This window comes from Eschrichtius robustus, chromosome 13, assembly GCF_028021215.1.
Source record: "Eschrichtius robustus isolate mEscRob2 chromosome 13, mEscRob2.pri, whole genome shotgun sequence".
Lineage (NCBI taxonomy): Eukaryota > Metazoa > Chordata > Mammalia > Artiodactyla > Eschrichtiidae > Eschrichtius > Eschrichtius robustus.
Window position 1 is genome coordinate 95,916,953 of NC_090836.1, and position 18,602 is coordinate 95,935,554.

Below are 18,602 nucleotides of genomic sequence, written 5' to 3' on the forward strand. Positions count from 1 at the left end.
AGATGGCCTGGGCAGCTCCAGGCTTCCATCTTGCTTTATACTTTAAACTAGAGTCCCGGAATTAAGGCTTATTGAATTAAGGCTTATTGACTGGCATGGGTCACAGGTCACTCTCTGAACCCGTCACTGTGACCAGTAGGATGAAATGCTCTGATTAGCCAGATGGGAGTCATTCGCAGTCTCCTGGAGCCTGGGGGCGTGGCGGGTGGGCAGTGAGTGTCAAACCCCTGAGCAACCTGGACAGAAAGTCCAGGTGCAAGGATGTTTTAGTACAGGGGGCGGGGGCGGGGGGAGCCTGGGGTTTACAAGCTACAGGAAATGTGGGTGAACTGAGCTGTTTCCCTTGTGGGGGCAGAATGTGTAGGCTGTAGGGCGCCCGCCAAAGCTGCCATGGGGCTCCCTGTGGGTGTCATGAAGGATGAGGCCCTCTCTGTCCCCCTGCTCACCTCCTTGAGCCTTCGGAATATTTGTCTGTGCTGCCAGCTTTACTGACAAGGCCTTGCTACCACAGACCTTGTTCAACCGGCCACCGCCACTTGGGGAATCCCAGGGCCAGGCTGGGCCAGGGCAGGAGGGGTAAAGCGGGGCTTCCCGGCTGCTCTAGGGATGCAGGGGCTCCAAACAGAGAAAGTGGTCCCTGCTCTTCCCCACTCACCCCACCACAGCCAGCGGAGCCCACTCCATCAAACCCAGGAAAACCTGCTTCCAGCCGGCACTCTCCTCCCCCCATCTCTTACCCCTCCGCCACCGCTAAGCTCCTGGTCAGAAAAGACCTTTAAAAACCAGAAAACACCATTTCTAAAACTTTGGGGAGTCGAACAGTACTTGGGAAAATTTTCGTTTAAAATTTCGAGGAAAGCATCTGAACAGCAGCACGGACAACCGCAACAGAAGGAAATGATTTCATTATCTCAACGATAGAGACCCAGCATTGTGTCTGGTTTTAATCAGCAGAATTAGACAATTTAGAATGTTTTTTCCAAACACTCGGAAATCTGGGCAGGTCATCTATGGAACGCAGTGCCCCACGGCAGGGGGTTCAAAACACACAGGGGTGATCTGTTGCCAATATCCACAACTCTCCCACAGGGAGGTCTTCGCCCTGGCTTGCATACTTCCAGTGACAAGGAACTCGTTACCCCTACAAGGTTGCTCCTTCCGTATTTTAGCAGCTCCAACTTCTAGAAAGTCCTCCATAGAGAACTAAAATCTGCTTTCTGGAAAATTCCTACCCCCTAGAACAGGTCTCTGGTCTCTGCCTAGGAGAGGGGGCTTTAAGAGCCTAGGTCAGCATCCCATCTTGAGTCACAACATGGGCAGCCAATCTCCAACTCCCTAGCAGGTCCTCTGTGTCCCCTAACCCACGGTACACCTGGAAGTCTAGCTACTGCACCTAAGAGAAGAGGAGACCCCTTCCCCCTTAGATGTTGTCCAAAGAGGCCCTGAATCTGGCTGCTGTGCCCCAGAGTGAGTGAGTGTGTGTGTGTGTGTGCACGCACACGCACGCACGTGCACATGCACGCACACTGGTGAACCTGTGTGTGGGTGTACACATCCCAGCCAAGCATCCTGTCTCCAACACTCTCAGACGTGGGGGTGATGGACCCTGACTCACTCATCTGACCCTTAAGCAGTGCTGGGTGGTCAGGGTGCAGGTGGGGGCTTCTCCTCCTCATCATCTTCCCCTTGACTTGGGGGCAGGGAGGGGCTCTGACCCCAGTGTAGTCCATTTACTCTCCCTAGAACACTGGGGGTCAGCATTGTCCATTTTTCAGATGAAGACAGAGCAGCTCAGAGAGGTTGAGGGATGTGCCCAGGGTCACACAGCCATCAAGTGACCGAGCTGGGATTTCAACCCAGGTGGCCTGACACTGAGCAGGTGCTCTTGTTCCGCCACGTTCTCCTGCCACTGGCTGGGATTCCAGCGGGAAGGTGGGGGATGGGAACCATCAGCCACTCGGTCAGCAAACAGTTGCTAACCTGCTTTAGGCCAGGCCCTGGGGGAGGCTCTGGGGTTATGACGCCCAGGCCTTTCCTGGAGGAGCTCCCCATCTACTTGGGGAAGTCAGCCTCAGCAAGCAGACTGACAGCAAAATACTGACAGCGTGGGGACCATGGGTGAGGCAGCCAGCGCAGTCTCTCTGCGGGGCTCACCACACCTGCTCCATTCTACAATAGCACAGGGGGAGGCATGACATGGGGTTGGGGACAGGGGAGCACCACTGGGCCTGGGGGGCCAGGGAGGGTTTCCCCAAGAAAGCCAGGGACCAACGAGGAGCTAACAAGAGGGGAAAGAGTTTGCCCAGAGGGCCAGTGACCTGCCCGAGGCCACACAGGCTGGACCCAGGCCCTGGACTGGGATGAATGTCACAGCGGGTCTTTCCTTCCCTTCTCTCGGGGCAGAACCTCTTCGACAGCATCAAGAGTGAGCCCTTCTCCATCCCCGAGGACGACGGCAACGACCTCACTCACACCTTCTTCAACCCCGACCGCGAGGGCTGGCTGCTCAAGCTGGGTGAGAACGTGCTCATGCACGCTGGGGGACATGCACCGACGTGCCTGCACCCTCACGCAACGCGGCTGCCACACTCATGCACTTGACATGCAGCCTCGGGGGTGCAGTCAGGTCAGCCCCAGGTCTCCTGACCCCTGGAGCAGCGGTCTGCCTGTCCCATCCGTCCATCTGTCTGTCCTGGGGATGAGGGGACAGTGCGGGAGGGGAACGGTAAGCAGGAAGTGGGGACGGGAAGCTGACTGATTCATAGATAAACGCTTCAACCGCAGGTCATTCTTCCTGCAGCGATTCTGAGGAAGCCCAGACCCAGTGAGGTTAGGGCATCTGACCAGGGCCACACAGCCAGCCAGTGGCGGATTTTGGTGGGCAGAGGGCTGGGTGTCCTTGAAAGACAGAGGGAGGGAGTGTGACAGGATGTGGCTCGGGGAGCCGCCCCTCAATGGGACTAGGGGACACGGAGGGCCTCGGGCCTGCAGAGGGGAGCTGTGGCGGGTGCCACAGCTGCAGCTGGAGGATCTGGCAGGGGAACTGCAGGGCCCGGCCGCATGCCCCTGCCACCCCCACACACTCCTGGGCGCTGCCCCAGCAGGGGCAGCCCAGCCAGGCACAGTGGTCTTCCAGAGCAGGGGAGGACAGATGCCTCGTGTTGGAGCGGGGACCCTGGCCTGGGGTGCCCATCCAAGCCCTCCATCTCTCCAGACCCACCTCCCAGTTGACCCCCCTGCAGACTGAAGCCTCCTTTCTTGCCCAACTGACTGTCCTCAGTCCCGGGGCGGCTCTAAGTCACAGACCCCAGCTCCTCCACCCATCCTCAGCCTGAGCTTCCACAGCTGCAAAATGGGGATAATCATCCCTGGGACAGTTAAATGTGTGGGAAGCCAAGCACTTGGGCTCTGGGGCTGGGACACTGGGGTTCGAATCCCAGCTCTGCAGCCAGACCTCAAGCAGATGACTTAGCCTCTCTGCACCTCAGTCTCCTCATCTGTAAAATGGGGTTAATAATGGTCCCCTCCTCATAGGTGGTTATAGGGATTAGTAAGTGAAAGTTTTTTGAAATCTCTAGAACATTGCCTGGCAAATGAAAGACGAAAGGCTTAGCACAGTGCCAAGCAGGGAGCGGCCTGAACGGAGGCCAAGGCATGAACGGAGGGGTGAGGGCAGCAGGAAAGTGCAGGGAATGACCAGCCTGCCCCAGGGCCTGATCATGGAGGAGCCTGGGTCAGGCAGCTCAGGGGCAGTGCGGGGGTGATAGAGCCACTCAGGTTTCAAGTCGGGAAGGGATAGATAAGGGGGAAGATGCGGCAGGCAAGGGGTTGGGGGCTTGCTGCTCAAGTCGGGGCCCAGAGGAGAGCATCTGAAGCCCTGCTCTTCCGTGGAGGGAAGTGCTGGTGGCCCAGGGCAGAGGAGGGCTGACTGACTCCGCCATTGGCTTTCACAGGCGGCCGCGTGAAGACGTGGAAACGACGCTGGTTCATCCTGACGGACAGCTGCCTCTACTACTTTGAGTTCACCACTGTGAGCCTTACCCTGCCCCGCCCCTCCCCCCAAACCCTTTCCAGACTCCCACTAAGCGGTCCATTGACAGAGCTTGGGGCCCCTTGAGATCTTTCGGACCTCCTCCATGCCCATTTTACAGATGGGGAGAACTGAGCTACAAAGAAGGGAAGGGGCTGGGCCAAGGTGCAAGGCAGAGCCGGGGCTTAACGTCAGGCCTCCTGACTCCCAGCCGGGGCTCTTCCCGTGCTGCTCCCCTGCCCTCTCCAGGACTGCACAGAGTCTGGGGAGATGGGCACAGTTCTCTCTGGGTCTAGGGAGCCCCCAAGGTCACTCCCTGCCCTTGGCTTTGAAGCTCCATTTGCAGATCCTGACCTTGTCTCCCGTTCCCCTGCAGGACAAGGAGCCCCGGGGAATCATACCCCTTGAGAACCTCTCAGTGCAGAAGGTGGATGACCCCAAGAAGCCAGTAGGTATCGGTACGGAGGCCCGAGGCCAGAGCGGCTGCGGAACTTCCAAAACAGGGTGGGAGGAGAGGGCGTGCCCATCACACCTTCCGGGTGGCTCAGGGTTGCCTCAGTCTCCCTCCTGGGGCTGTGGATCCTGGGGGCAGGTCAATGGCATCAAGGGGGCCTGGCCTCGCTGACTCTCAGAGCCTCCTCCTGACGCTGGCTCAGGGACGTTCAGTAAGTCTCTGCTCATTTCTGAGCCTCAGTTTCCCCATCTGTCAACTGGGGATTTTAAGAAGAATCATGGATTTAGGTCGAGCCAGGCACGTAATAAGTTCTCAACGTGAGGAGCTGCAGCTTCTGCCCCTTTGCCTCTCACAGGAAGGCTCGGGGGTCGGGTATGTCCTGCCGCTCATCCAAGCACTGGTCTTGCCCAAGTGTCTAGGCCTCTCTGAGCCTCCCGGAGAGCCCAGTATAGCAGCCCTTTCCTCTCACCCCTGCCCTGCCTTCACCTGGCCACTTCCCCACAGTTCTGCCTGGAGCTCTACAACCCCAGCTGCCGGGGCCAGAAGATAAAGGCCTGCAAGACAGATGGCGACGGCAAAGTGGTAGAGGGCAAGCACGAGTCCTACCGGATCTCAGCCTCCAGCGCTGAGGAGCGGGACCAATGGATCAAGGCCATTCGGTAATGGGTGGCCGGACTGGCGGGGAGGTGTCTCCTGTTACCTTCCAGAAGCACTTGCTTCTCTTGGAGCCCAGTTTCCTTGTCTGTAAAGAGGGCTAACTCTAGAATCTCCCTCCCGTTTCTGGCATGCAAATCCCTTCCACACATATCCCTTCTGTGAGCATCCCCTCTGGGCCGGCACAGTGCCAGGTCCAGGACACAGGGGAGAGAGGCACCGACTTCACAGGGATGGTGGAGGATCACGGGAGATGTTGCATGTAAAGCTCTTTGCCCAGCGCCTGTTAACATCAGGATCCAAAGTGGCCCTGGAAAGACCTGGTGGAGGTGGAGGGGAGGCCTTTCTAGGTGGAATGAGCAGTGCAGGCAAAAACAAGAGGGCACGTCAGGCCAAAGCCACGCTCACCTCCGTTTTACGGATGAGGACTGAGGCCCAGAGAGGGGAGGGACTTGCCCAGGGCCACACAGCCAGTGAGGGGCAGAGCTGGGACCAGCAAGCAGTTCTGCTGGTTCCACCTGGGCTCTTGTCACCTCCTTCTGAGAGTCTGATGGGAGCCTGGAGAGGGGTCCAAAGACATTTGGGGGCAGAATTCCCAAGGCTCTCAGGTCTCAGCCTCACCTGCTCCGGCCCCGCCCGTGGGACTCTGGGCTAGGCCCGCAAAGCTGGACACACCCTGGCTTGGTCCTTGCTGGGGTCATCTGGCTTTTCCCCTGAGGCAGGGCAGGCCGACCCCTCCCTGGGATATGAGACTCTTTTAAGTCAGCCTGCCCAGCCCTGAGATCTTTTCACCTACTCTCACTCCAGAGCCAGCATCACCCGTGTCCCCTTCTACGACCTGGTCTCTGCTCGGAAGAAGAAGATTGCCAGCAAGCAGTGAGCTTCCTGGGAGGTGGTGCCCGGCGTCCTGGGAACCCCGTGACCTGTGGTACCTGGAGACCTACCTCCCACCCCAGGGCACCCTTTCCTGGCCCGCAGACGTCCTCCCTCAACCCCCTTCACTTCAAACTGACAGCAGAGGGGAGGAAGGGCTCAAGAAAGAGGGTGGGTGGGAACCACCGAGGGCTCAAAGCCCGACCATGAGGCCGCTGGCCTTGGACACCCAGGAAAGGCCCCGCCCCAGCCCCAAGTCCACCGCAGTAAGGGGTGAGGAAAGCAGCCCAGAACCCGGCACCCTGCCCTCTCTCTGGGGCTCAGTTTCCTCTCCTGTCAGACGTCTCCTTGCCCTCTGAAATGCTGTCAGCCCTCAGAGCAGGAGGGGCCTGCGTGCTTCCTACCCTCTGCCATGGTGATGCCTCCTCCCTCTGCTTAGGGCGTTTCTCGGCCAGCCCCTCCACCGTCCTCAGCTGGGGCTTGGCCTTCCCTGCCCAAGGGACACAAGTACACATCTCAGACCCACCGATAAGACCTCTGGGAGACCCGAGAGCACTGGACTAGAAGCCCTGATGCCACAGTCTCAGTCCCAGCTCTGTCTCCAACTTGCTGTGTGCCCTCGGCCAAGTCACCCTCCTTCTCTGGTTCCTGGAAAAGTGCGGTGTTTGGAGAAAAATGTCTTGGCCCTTCTGGCTCTGTGCACCGCCCCCACTGCAACCTCCAACCTGCCAGCAATGGCCTTAGGTAGGTCCCAGCAGGGCGTGAGTTGGCCACCTCCCTCCTCTGAGACTGCTTCCTCTCGGTAGAAGGACAGGATTGGACTGGGTCTCCCAAGGAGCTTCTGGCTGGAGATGTCTGCACCAGAGCTGGAGGGGGCTCTGGACTGAAGGCTGCTGGGAGGCAGAGAGCAGAGTGGGCTCCATCCTCAAGGATGTCCATCTTAGAGAAGGGGCGGGTGGGACTCCTCAAGAAAATGGCAGACAGCATCCCAGACAGATGTACTCAGGCGGAACTGGCGGTACAACCAAGAAGTCAAGAAGAGAGCTTTGTGAGCTGTGGTTACCAAGAGGGCTGCCTGGAGGCAGCGGCCACGCCAGTGAGTGACACAGAAGCTTGTAGCAGAGTCTCAGCTGCAGCTTCCCTGCTGGACCCCTGCCCAGGGCTCCCGTGGTGGTGAGCAGGGTCCCAGCATCCTGAGATCCTCGGGAGTAGCACCATCAAGAGTGGAACTGACTTCCCAGCCCACAGGCAGGCAGCTCTCCAGGGAGATTCCAGCCTGGAGGAGGATTCCACGAACAGGTTTCTTCTCAGTAGCACTTCTCACCCTGTCGCACAGGCCCTGGGGGTGTCCCTGGAGGGAAGTTCCCTGGCAGGAAAGCAGGATATGGGGTTACCTCTGCCCCACTCCCAGCCTGCGTGGGCAAGCCGGAGCAAGGTGGATTCCCCCCGGGAAGGGAGGCAACCTCTCCTCCCCTCCACCTCCCACACACATGCACACTCTCCAGGGTGTCAGGATAGAGTAGCTGCCTTGCAGTGGTGAGACCCCTGTCTCTGGAGGTGTGCAAGAACCTGGTAATGATATTGCACTGAGGAGGATCTGGTTGGGCATCTGCAGGAAGAAGCCTTACAGGACGTTTGAGGCCTTCCACAGACTCCATGTCAGCCTGGGAGCTGAGCGCCACCTCTGCTGCCTCATTTGGCCCCTGAAGGGGCAGCCAGGCGTCATGGGCTCTGAGGTTCTCTCCTGCCACTGGTTATACACTGGCTGTGTGATCTTAGTCCACTTCCTTCCCCTCTCTGGTCCTCAGCTTCCCCCCGCCCCCATCATTGAGAGGGTGGAACAGGGGATTTTCTGGGCATGAGTGGCTGTTCTGGGAATCACTCAGAATAGAGAATAAAGCTCATGATTCAACTCGTGAGTGGGGCTCTGTCCTGCCTGTGACTACATCTCCCATCCTTGAGCCCACCCTGCCCCTTCACCTTCATCCTTTTCCCAGCCAGAGTGCAGGAGGGCCAGACAGGGAAGAGTGGACACTCCAAGGACCCTGGACCCTCATCCTCTGGGCACTGGGGCTGCCACATTGGGCAGATCTCCAGGGGCTGGATTTGTGTCAGAGGTCCCTCCGAGCATGGGCAGGAGTGCACTGGTTCTGCCAAGGCCGGGGGAAAGCAAAAGAACTTCCCAATAGGCTGCGCTGTCTAAAGAGAGAAAGAATGCTGCTCAGGAGATAGGTAATAAGCTCCCTGTCTGCAGAAGGATGCAAGTACAGATTGGCTCCAATGATCACTTAGGGTGTTACAGAGGGACTTGAATTTGGTCATCTTCATTTATTTGTACTTTCCACAATGTTTATTAAGTACCTACAGTGTTCCAGGCACTGGTGGAACAAGACAGAATCCCTGTCCGCATGGAGCTTACATTTTGGTGGTCCTGAATTTTAGGACTCTAGGCAGCACCCTCAGATGTGTAAGGCACTGAGGTGGCCCCTGCCTGAAATTCCACCGTTGAGCCCCTCCTTGAAGACCTTAAGGTGTTGGACTGATCAACATGCTTTCATTTGGCCCAGGCTTATGGAGCACCTACTATGTACCAGGTTCCACACACAGAACCAGAGATCCAAAGATGATGAAGGTAAAGCCCTTGCCCTCAAAGGGAGCTCAGTCTGCTGGGGAAGACAGGTGCAAACGAGCAGTGACAGCCCAGGCCAACACTTGCCTGTTATATAGAGTGGAGCACAGGGGTTGGTGGAGGGCTGGGCTGGGCTGGGCTGCCCGGAGATGCAATCCAAGGGGCTTCACAAAGGAGCTGTGCTTGAGTGTTGGCAATCAGGTGGGAGAAAGGACACACACTTGATGTTGCAGTGAGCTCACCTCATGTCTGCTCCTCCCCACCACACACACACTGACTGCAAATTCCTCACACGCCAGACTGTCACTGCTCCGTGCCTGGCACACAGGAGGTTACACAAGAATTCTTGATTAGACTGAAGTCAACTGAAAAGGCCCTCTGGGGCTCCACATCAGGAAATGCAAATATCTGGGGGTGCAGGGAACTGTGGGAACGGTGGTGCGGCGGTGAGGGGCGGGGGCGTGGCTAGAGAGGCGGGCAGGGCCACATCGCAATCTGGTCCAGCTCTGACTTGCCGGCCCAGGACTCCCCTGCTCCCGTGGCCTCTGCCCACCTTCCCACCCTTCTGCCACTCTTCACTCTGGGCAGCAGGGGGCTCCCACCACCCGTGGATGAGAGGTTCCACGACGCGGCCAGACCGGAGATGGGACCGGCTGCCCCTTTCAGGGATGAGGCCTCAACCCAGAGTAGAGCCTTGAACTGGGCCTCCCGGAGAGGGATGCACCTGGTCGACTAGGACCTGCGGGCTCGAGCAGGCCCAGATGCCCATGGGCACAGATAAGCATGGGCCTTCCCTCTCCCCTCATGCCAGGCGCAGTCAGCCCTGCACAGCCTAGGAGTCGGGATACCCTGGGCTCTGACTTTCTGGCTGTGGGACCCTGAACTAGTAGCTTACCCTCTCTAGATGTGATCTTCCTCCTTGAAGGGTTCTAGGACAGGTGAGTTCTAGGACACAAACCTTTAGCGGGGACTTCTCTGTGCAAGGGAGTCTCAGACATAGGTACCAGGCAGCGCCTGCCCTGGGATGAATTGAGACTGTTGTGTGTGGCAGGGTGGGTGTCAAGTGAGAAGGTGCCACAAAAGCCACGTACTGTAATAGGCCACAGGGGGCAGTAGTGAGGCCATCCAGAGGCCCTGGGTTCAAGGCCCAACTCTACCCTGTGTCTTAAGCAAGTTTCCTAAGCACTCTGAGCCTCAGATTTCCCATCTATAAAATGATAATGATAGAATATATGCAAAATACTTAGAACAGTGTTGAGTACCTACTCAGGGTTACATGCTACTATTATTATCCATCACAAGGTAAACTAGGTACATGCTTTTATGGAGATACAAAACAGGCTGGACCACTGGAGGAGGAAAGATTCAGGGGGGGGTTGGGGGGTCATAGATCTGGGTAGGCTTCTTTTTTTTTTTTTTTTTTTTTAGTGCTTCTATAACACCTTGTTTTTTTTTTTTAATTTTTATTTTATTTTATTTATTTATTTATTTATGGCTGTGTTGGGTCTTCGTTTCTGCGCAAGGGCTTTCTCTAGTTGCGGCAAGTGGGGGCCACTCTTCATCGTGGTGCGCGGGCCTCTCACTATCGCGGCCTCTCTTGTTGCGGAGCACAGGCTCCAGACGCGCAGGCTCAGTAGTTGTGGCTCACGGGCCCAGCTGCTCTGCAGCATGTGGGATCTTCCCAGACCAGGGCTCGAACCCGTGTCCCCTGCATTGGCAGGCAGATTCTCAACCACTGCGCCACCAGGGAAGCCCTGGGTAGGCTTCTTGGCAGAGGTGCCCATGAAAGGTAAGATAAATGGAGGCCTGGCTCTTCCAGCCGGGAGGAGCCAAAACAAAGATGCTTGATAAGGCAATGTATTTCTGGAACTGCCTTGAGCCCCCAAAACAAGCCCCCAAAGCAAGAGGAAGAAAGGTTGAGGGGGGCTGGGCCCTGCCAGGGGCTGAGCTGTGTGCACGATGCTGCAGTCCCTTGCATCTCCAAGGCCATCGTGCCCCTTGTCATGAAGCTCTGGCTGGGGATCCAGTAACATGGCTGCTGAACTAGGCCATCACAGAAGGAGGGAGAACAAGCTTGGCACTGGATGGCCTGGGGTGGAGCAGGAGGGGGCAAGGGGGACCCCTGCCCAGTGCCTGGGAAGTAGGAGCGCTTCTGGCCTGGCAGCACAGAGCTGGCCCTGGGACCCTGCGCCCGGATGCCCAGGGCCAGGAAATGGGGGGCAGGCAGCCAGGAGTCGAGCGGCAGGTGTGAGAGACCTGGAGAAATTGATTTATTAGAGACGATGAAAGGAGCTAAATATGTTTGCCAGCTCAGTGATGACTCAGGCGCTCCCCAGGGGTCCACAAAGTGTGAGCATCAAATAATCAAAGACAGGCCTCCTCCCACCCGGGCTCTGCCAGCCTGGAGCCGTCCTTCCGCAATGGAAGGACCACACCAACTGTCCTGAGAGCCTGGTCCTCAAGGGGCAGCAGAGACTTAGCCACTCCAGCCAGCATCCCCTGCCCGCCCCCCACCCCACCAAACCTCCCCAGAATGGCTGAAGAGTGAAGCTTCAGAGTGAGAAAGATCTGTGTCGAAGTCCTGGCCTGGCCCCAAATTGCTGCGTGGCCTTAGACAAGTGGCTGACCCTCTCTGGTCCCACGTTCACCAGGGAGGACAGATGCCCACCAAGCCAGGGCCCTTCCTCCCTCTCCCTGTCTGGCAGTGTCATTCCTACCTAATTTGGCTTCTTCCAGACAGCTGTGAGCACAGCCTCCTCTGCCTGAAATCTACCAACTTCCCTCCAGGAGACAAGCCAGATTCCACAGGGCCTCATTTCCGGAGAACATGCTCTTCCAGCACCAGGTTCCAGGCTGGTACTGGGCTCCAGGAGAAACAAGAATGAATCAGAGTCAGAGGCCGGAGGCAGGACAGACAGCGGAGGGAGGAATGATCTCCTCGCGGGGCAAAGGGCTGGAGGCTGCAGTAGGGGTGTGGGAAGGGGGCCTGCGGCGCCTGGGAGGACCAGTGGAAGAGGGGCTGTCGGGGGTGAGGAGGGACATCTGCCAGGCAGTTGGGGGGACATGGCAAGGGCTGTGCAGGGAAATGCCTGGAGCCCTCACACAGCAGCGTGGCACGGCTGGGGAGCGGTGAACTGTTCACTGGGCACAGAGGGGGCCTGTGCCTAGAACAGCAGCAGTTGGAGTTGAATAGAAGCTGGGACCAGGCTGGCCAGCGAGCAGTTAGACTATCTGGATGGGGAAGGGGAAGAGGTCACAGCAGGAGACAGGCGGAGCTGGAGGCTGTTTGCAGGTAGTCCTTCTGGCTTCGTAGCCTGGGGCTGCCAGGCTCAAAGGAGGGTGTGAGATTTGATTCTGCTGCTGGACTCCAAGGCCCACAAGCCCCCTCGTTCTCCCCATCTCTCTGCTTCCACAAAGAGACCTCCAGCTCCATCCAGGAATTCCTTGGCCTGTAAAATCATCCTTCCCCTTCTTCATGAGGAAACTGAGGCTCACAGAGGTCAAAGGACATGTGCTAAGGGGTCACCCACCACGAGGCTCCGCGAGGAAGACAGAGGCAGAAGGTACCAACATTTATTGAGCATCCTTCATCTCATCTATCCTCCCAGTAGCCCACAAGGGAGACAGGATTATTCCCATTTAACAGATGAGGATGTGGAGGCTCAGTGAGTTTGTGACTTGCCCAGAGTTACATGGCCAGGAAGCAGCATCTGATCAACTTGTTTTTGTTGAGCTGTTGAGGCCAGGAGGAGCCAGGAACCTGCAGGGAGTTTCCGGCAGAAGTGGAGGATTAATCCATGACCTTTACAATCCCCTTGATCTCTTGAAACTAAAGCTTAACTCTCTTCTCTTCCTGTTTCCTCCAAAAGATTTTCATTCAGTAAAATGAAAGAGCCCAGAAAGGACCCAGCTTTGACCCAAAGAAATTATTTTTTGAATAAAATATCCTCTATTAAAAAATAATAAAACATGTTCATTGGAGAAAATTGGAAAATGCAATGATCAAGAAGAAAAAAAAAAAACTTAGATCAAGAGTTCTTCTACCTGATATCATAAACATTTCAGATTCTTTCCAGCACACCTATACACTCTATATGTTACATCTCTGCAACGCTTCTACTGCACAGACAAGTTTGTAACAAGTCCTTAACTCCATGGAATCAATATTTCCCCATGTGTACCAGTCTGCACAGGCTAGTTTATGCTGTGGTAACAAATAACCCCCAGATCTCAGCAGCTTCACACATAAGAGTTTACGCCTTGCTCACACTGTATGTTCAGTGGGGTGTTGGACAGGGGCCTCTGTTTATCACAGTCACTCAGGGACCCGGGCTGGGGAGGTGCCATCCTGACACAGGCCACTGGGAGTACTCTCTGGACATGTTATCACTTCTGCTCACATTTCATTGGCCAAAGCAAGTCACATGGCCACCTAACTTCAAGGAGCCAGAGAGTTACCCTTCTACCACCTGCTTATCAAGAAGGGAGAATAGAAATACTTGGACTGCAGCACTAATGCCCATTGTAATTAGGATGACCAATTGTCCTCACTTGTCAGGACCAAGGGCTTTCCTGGAATGCACTCTCAGAGCCATAACTGAGAAAGTCCAGGGCAAACCAGGATGAGTTGTTCACCCTCCCTGTACCATGTTATATATTCTTCACAAACTCATTTCTCAGTGACTGCACAGCAGTCCATCTAGCAGATGAGTCATGGTTTTCCTCCCTAATCCCCTATTGTTGGAGACTTAGATTGTTTCCAGTTTTACACGTTTATAAATCCACTATCTTAATAGCTTCATGAATAAAACCTTGTCCATATAGCTTCTCAGAAGTGCAATTACTGGCCATTTTTCAGTCTCAGAATACCCGCCGTCCCTTCGTATTTCAAAAGAGTTTGGAACAACACAACCTGCCTTCTACAGCAGAAGCAAGGTCCACTCCTGAACACTCACCCGGAGCCCTGAGCAATCATTCTCCAATATTAGCAGCAGAATCCCCTGGAGGGTTTGTTGAAACAGACTGCTGGGCCCCACCCCCAGAGTTTCTGGTTCGGTAGTCCTGAGGTGGGCCCAAGATTTTGTGTTTCTAACGAGTTCCCAGGTGATGGATGATGCTGGTCTGGGACCACACTTTGAGAACCACTGGCCTAGTGGTTTAATGCCCCTGCTTTGTAATTTGACAGGTGATTCTGCTCAACTACTCACCAGCTGTGTAACCTTGGGCAAACTGCGTAACATCTCTCTCAGCCTCAGTTGCCTCATCTGTGAATTGGAGCCATTGTGAGGATGAGCGCAGCTAACATTTGGAGAGCTCTTAAAAGCGTGTCACAAGAGCTCAGTTAAAGATAGTTACAGTTATTCAGCGGTAGATTAAATAACTTCATGTTTTAAGATATTTGTTAATTTGAATAGAATTGCATTTATTAAAGTTTTCGTGCCTTTTATGTCTCTGAGTGGGAATGATTTTTTTTTTCCATGCGGTGGTGAAGCATTTGTATTTCCTTTTAAATACGAATCGTCAGCTCCTGTCCTTCGCCCACAGGTTTCCCTGTCTTTCCTCGTGGTCTACCCAAGCTCGTTAGAGAGCAAAGATAACAGACAGACCCCATGGCTGGTCTTGTTTGCTACAAAAATTTTCCAGGGTTGCTGCCTGCCTTTCTACTGAGTTCGTTTTTCTGGTCATATTACAGAGTGGCCAAATCCATCTGACTTTTCCATTTTTATTCCCTCTATCACTTTTAAGCTGAGATTGTCTCCCTTCCACAGAATGTGAAAAAAATATAAAGGAACTGGATTTCAAATGATGGGATTTGGTGTGCCCTGACAGTTGGGGGTGGGGGTGGGGAGTGGGGAGCGGGTGCCCTCCTGGCTCACCTCAAACCCTCTCTCAGAGTATTGGGTACATGCAGAAACCCAGGGCCTCTTAGCACTACCCACCACGCCGCACCCTCAGCTCTGCCCCAGACACAGCCATGTTGTCTGTCTCCCCATCTGCAGGCACCCCCTCCAGAGAGGCACTGGGCAGTTCAGGGTTGGATGGGGCCACTGGAAATGCAAGGGGACAGGATGACCAAGGGTGTAAGAACTGGCCATAGACCTTAGACAGCCTCGGGTTCAGATCTCTCAAGTGTTTGCCTTGTGAATTCGCCTGAGACTCTATTTTCTCATCTACAAAATGGGAGTGATAATGCCCGCATGAATGGAAAATTTTAAATAGATCACCAGCCACAGTGCGCTTAGCACACTGCTGGGTGCAAAGTAAGCACTCAATAAATGGGTCTTGTCGTTATGCCCAATTCTGTTCCCAGGGCGGGGGGCATGAGTCCCACAGCCTTTTCCTCTGTTTGGACTGAAAATACCCAGCACCGCGGGTCCCAAGTCCCCAGGTCTCCGCAGAAGTGAATCTTGACGCCTCAAAGAGCCCTTGCCCGTTCAGGCTTCCGAGCGCGACCCCAGACCCTCCAGGGACAGCTCAGCCCATCAGCCCCGCCCGGGAACTGCATCGCCGGGGCGCCGGGGCTCGGAGAGGCCAGAGTAGTGCCGGGAGGGCGGAAGGGGCTGCGCCCCTCCCCACCTCCCCAGGGCAGCTGAGTCCGCGCCGAGCGGCCTGCAGACGAGCCACGCGCGCCTCCCCGCTCCCGCGTCACCGCCACCAGGCGCGCCGCTGGGGCCTGATTTCCATAATAATCAGCCGCAGATCTTCCGAAAAGACCGGGAGCGGCCGCCGCCGCCCGCCAAGGATGCTCCGGCGGAAGGGCGCCCCTCTCCCGACCAATCCCGCCACCCCGGAGGGAGCCTCACTCTTAAAAGCTTTCGAGATACCGTGGGCTCGGGAGGCAGCTGCGAGACACCCGGGACGTCGCTCTCGCCATTAAGGGGGTTGGCGGGGGGGGGGAGGCCGAGGCTCGATTATAGACCAGCCTCAGAGACAGGAGCAGAGGAGGGAAACTGAGGCAGATAAGGGCAGAGGCACGTCTCCAGGCAGGTTCTCACAGCGCCCCTGAGAGTGGGTTCTCTGCTAAGCCCCACTTAACAGAGGGGGGCCCGGAGAGGTTTCGGGTCTTCCCAGCTGATGAGGGCTGAGCAGGGACCCCCTTCCCGGCTGGAAGATCCAGAGCTCGTGGCCTCCTCCCAAGAGCACGGCTGCGCGCGTGCATCCCAAGATGAGCTGACCTTGGAGACGGAGTGAGCGGAGCCCGCAGGAGGGACGCCGAGGCTGTGCACGGCACCTGGAGCTGATCTGGTCTGGAAGTCCACCGGGCTTGCAGAGCCGAGTTCGAACCCCAGCTCTACCACCTGCCAAGCAGGGGTAAGCAAACTGCAGCCCACCGACCAAATTCTGTCCACCAAGCTGCCAGGAACTAAGCATGGTTTTTACATTTTTTAATATTTAAAAAAATCAAAAGAAGAATAAGATTTCCTGACGTGTGAAAATTATACGAAATCCAAATTTCAATGTTCATACGTATAGTTTTATTAGAACACAGCTATACCCTTTTAATATTGGTTACTGAAATCGCTGCTTTCCACTACAACGGCCCAGTTGAAACGTCTTGATGGAGAGACATGGCCCTCAAAGCTAAAGACATTTACAACCTAAATCCTTTCCAGAAAAAGTTTGCCCACCCTTGCACTAACGGGACAAGTGATGCAGTCTCTGAGCCTGTTTCCTCATCTGAACAAACGGGACTAACATTAAATGAGGATTAAATGAAAAGACCAGCAAAGCACCAGGAAGTTAGCTCCTTTCTTTCCCACCCACCCCCCTCCTTGGAAATACCTTTCGTTTTCTCCTAGCCCCTGCCACTTGCTCCCTCTCCCATCCCAAAACACAGCCACCTGGATGAATGCACCTTGAACTCAAAGTGTCCACCTCCCACTGCCTAATCCTGCTCATCCTCATTCCATCCTTATCAACTGAGCCCCCAGCCCCCTACCCAATCAGTGACCAAGGCTGGCTGGCTCCCCGTCAGCGCCCAGCACAGTCCCTGGCACACAGTAGGTGCTCAGCAAACACGGTCTAGATAAATGGATGAGTGGATACTTTGCAGTCTTTCTCTTTTCTCCATTCTCTCTGCTCTGACCTCCGTCATTTCCTGACAAGTCTCCCTGACCCCGTCGAGCTCTCTCCATTCCATCTCTGACCCTACAGACAGGGTGACCGGCCTGTGTCACACCTCCCCCCTGGCTCTTCACTGCTGTCTCTGTTCAGGCCATGCTCCCCAGTGCAGCACACAAAGAGCTGACCTACCGCCCTTATTCAGGCCTACCAAATATCTAAACCGCTAGCGCATCCCAGAACGCAAAAGGTTGGATCTAGCCTCCAGGCGGTTGCTCCTGCTATTCCCTCTTGCCTGGAATCTTCTTCCTTACCTCCAACCCAATGTGCCCGGCATCTTCTACTCGATCCCTCCCCAAGACTCAGTTCAGGCCCCAACTCCTCCTGAAAACTTTCCAGATCTCTCACCCACCTCCACTGCCCCCAGTATACAAAGCTATCCTGGCACCAGTGGGATTTCAGTGCTGTTATGAATATGCATGAATATGCATGCCCCTCGTAAGCCCTTGAGCCCCTTGAGGACCAAGATTGTGACTGGTATTTCTGTACCATCAATCCCAGCAAAGGCATGGCCCAGAGAAGGCTCTTAGTAAAATTTTTAATAAATGCATCAATGAAGGAAGGAAAGGATTAATACATATGGGATCTCGTCCCTCCCTTGCTCAACAACTTTCAGTGGCTCCCCAGTTCTCCCATATAAAGGCCAGGCACCCAGCCTGGTCTTCAAGCCTTATATGAAGTGGCTCTGATCACATACGCCCCTGGGGGGGTGGGGGCGGGCAGGAACAGAACTGGGTCCTCCAGGCCTGTCTTTCCTAAACAGCCCTAACCTCCAAGCATTTGCCCATGCATTTCCCCCTCCCTGTATGTCTTCTTCACTCACCCCCATTTGTGCCTATGGGAGCCCAGGCCAACCTTGGAGACCTCACAGGGCTTCAGGGACCCAGGGGCACCTGATGTAGGGAAGCCAACTACTGTCACATTCCCCAGATCCCACAGCAAAAGCCAGTGAGCAGGGGCTCTGACCACGAGGACCTGGGTCCAGGGTGAATCCTGCCATCTACTATGGGGACATCACTTCACCTCTTGGAGTAAAACGGAGAATAACACTTGCCTCATAGGGCTGCTGGGAGGTTAGAGATGCTGTGGTCTAAAGATTCTGGCACACAGTAGGTGTTCAGTAAACAGCAGCTCTTCCAGTCCTGGTCAGAGCTTTTTTGCCCAGAGAAAGGGCTCAGGGAGCAGACCTAGAGGTCCCCGCAGCCTGCAGCCCCAACCTCTCTCTTCCCCTCTCTCCCTCACCCCCGACAGCGCCTGCAGCCAGCAACTGATGCTGCGGTGGACAGAATGACAATGAGGCCAAGACCTAAGCAAGCGTATCTGGGAACCCGAGGCTGGAAAAGGGCCTCAGAATGAAGACGAGGCAGAGAGAGGCAGGACTGAGGCAGGAGTAGGAGAGGGGCAGCGGGTGGGGTAGGAGTTCTGGATGAAGATGGGGCAGAGGCTGCATAGGAGCGGGCAGAGCAGGGCAGGGCAGGGCAGGGGCTGGCAGAAGCGCAGAATGGGGCTGGGATGAGGCAGAGCTGGGGCAGGAACCATAAGGGCTGGAGCAGGGTTTGGGTTCACTGGGGAGATGGGGCTGGTACAGGGATCAGGACAAAATCATGCCACCACCAGGGGGGCAGAAACAGAGACTGTGAGAGAGTTAGGGGTCCTCCCAGGTCAGGGGAGAGAAGAAAGCAGTTTGAGAAAGAGGTGGAGAGGAAAGGAATCTAAGAGGAGAGTGAGAGCAGGGAGAGGAGAGGAGGAAGCCACTGACACTTGAGTCCTGGGGACAGTCTCACCTGTGCCAATCTCCTCCCTTGGCAGGTGGGACCAGTGCAGCCAGAGAGGGCCAAGGA

General features: G+C 55.6%; 1 protein-coding gene across 1 annotated transcript in view; it reads left to right on the top strand.

The window, feature by feature from the left end:
* CYTH4 (cytohesin 4) overlaps nt 1-6,018 on the top strand; it is a 28,221-nt gene extending 22,203 nt beyond the window's left edge. The window contains exons 9-13 of the mRNA XM_068560558.1: nt 2,404-2,515; nt 3,954-4,030; nt 4,407-4,478; nt 4,989-5,143; nt 5,946-6,018. Coding sequence (XP_068416659.1) covers nt 2,404-2,515; nt 3,954-4,030; nt 4,407-4,478; nt 4,989-5,143; nt 5,946-6,018 — 489 coding nt within the window. The remainder of the gene's footprint in view (nt 1-2,403; nt 2,516-3,953; nt 4,031-4,406; nt 4,479-4,988; nt 5,144-5,945) is intronic.
* Nucleotides 6,019-18,602: the final 12,584 nt, after the last annotated feature.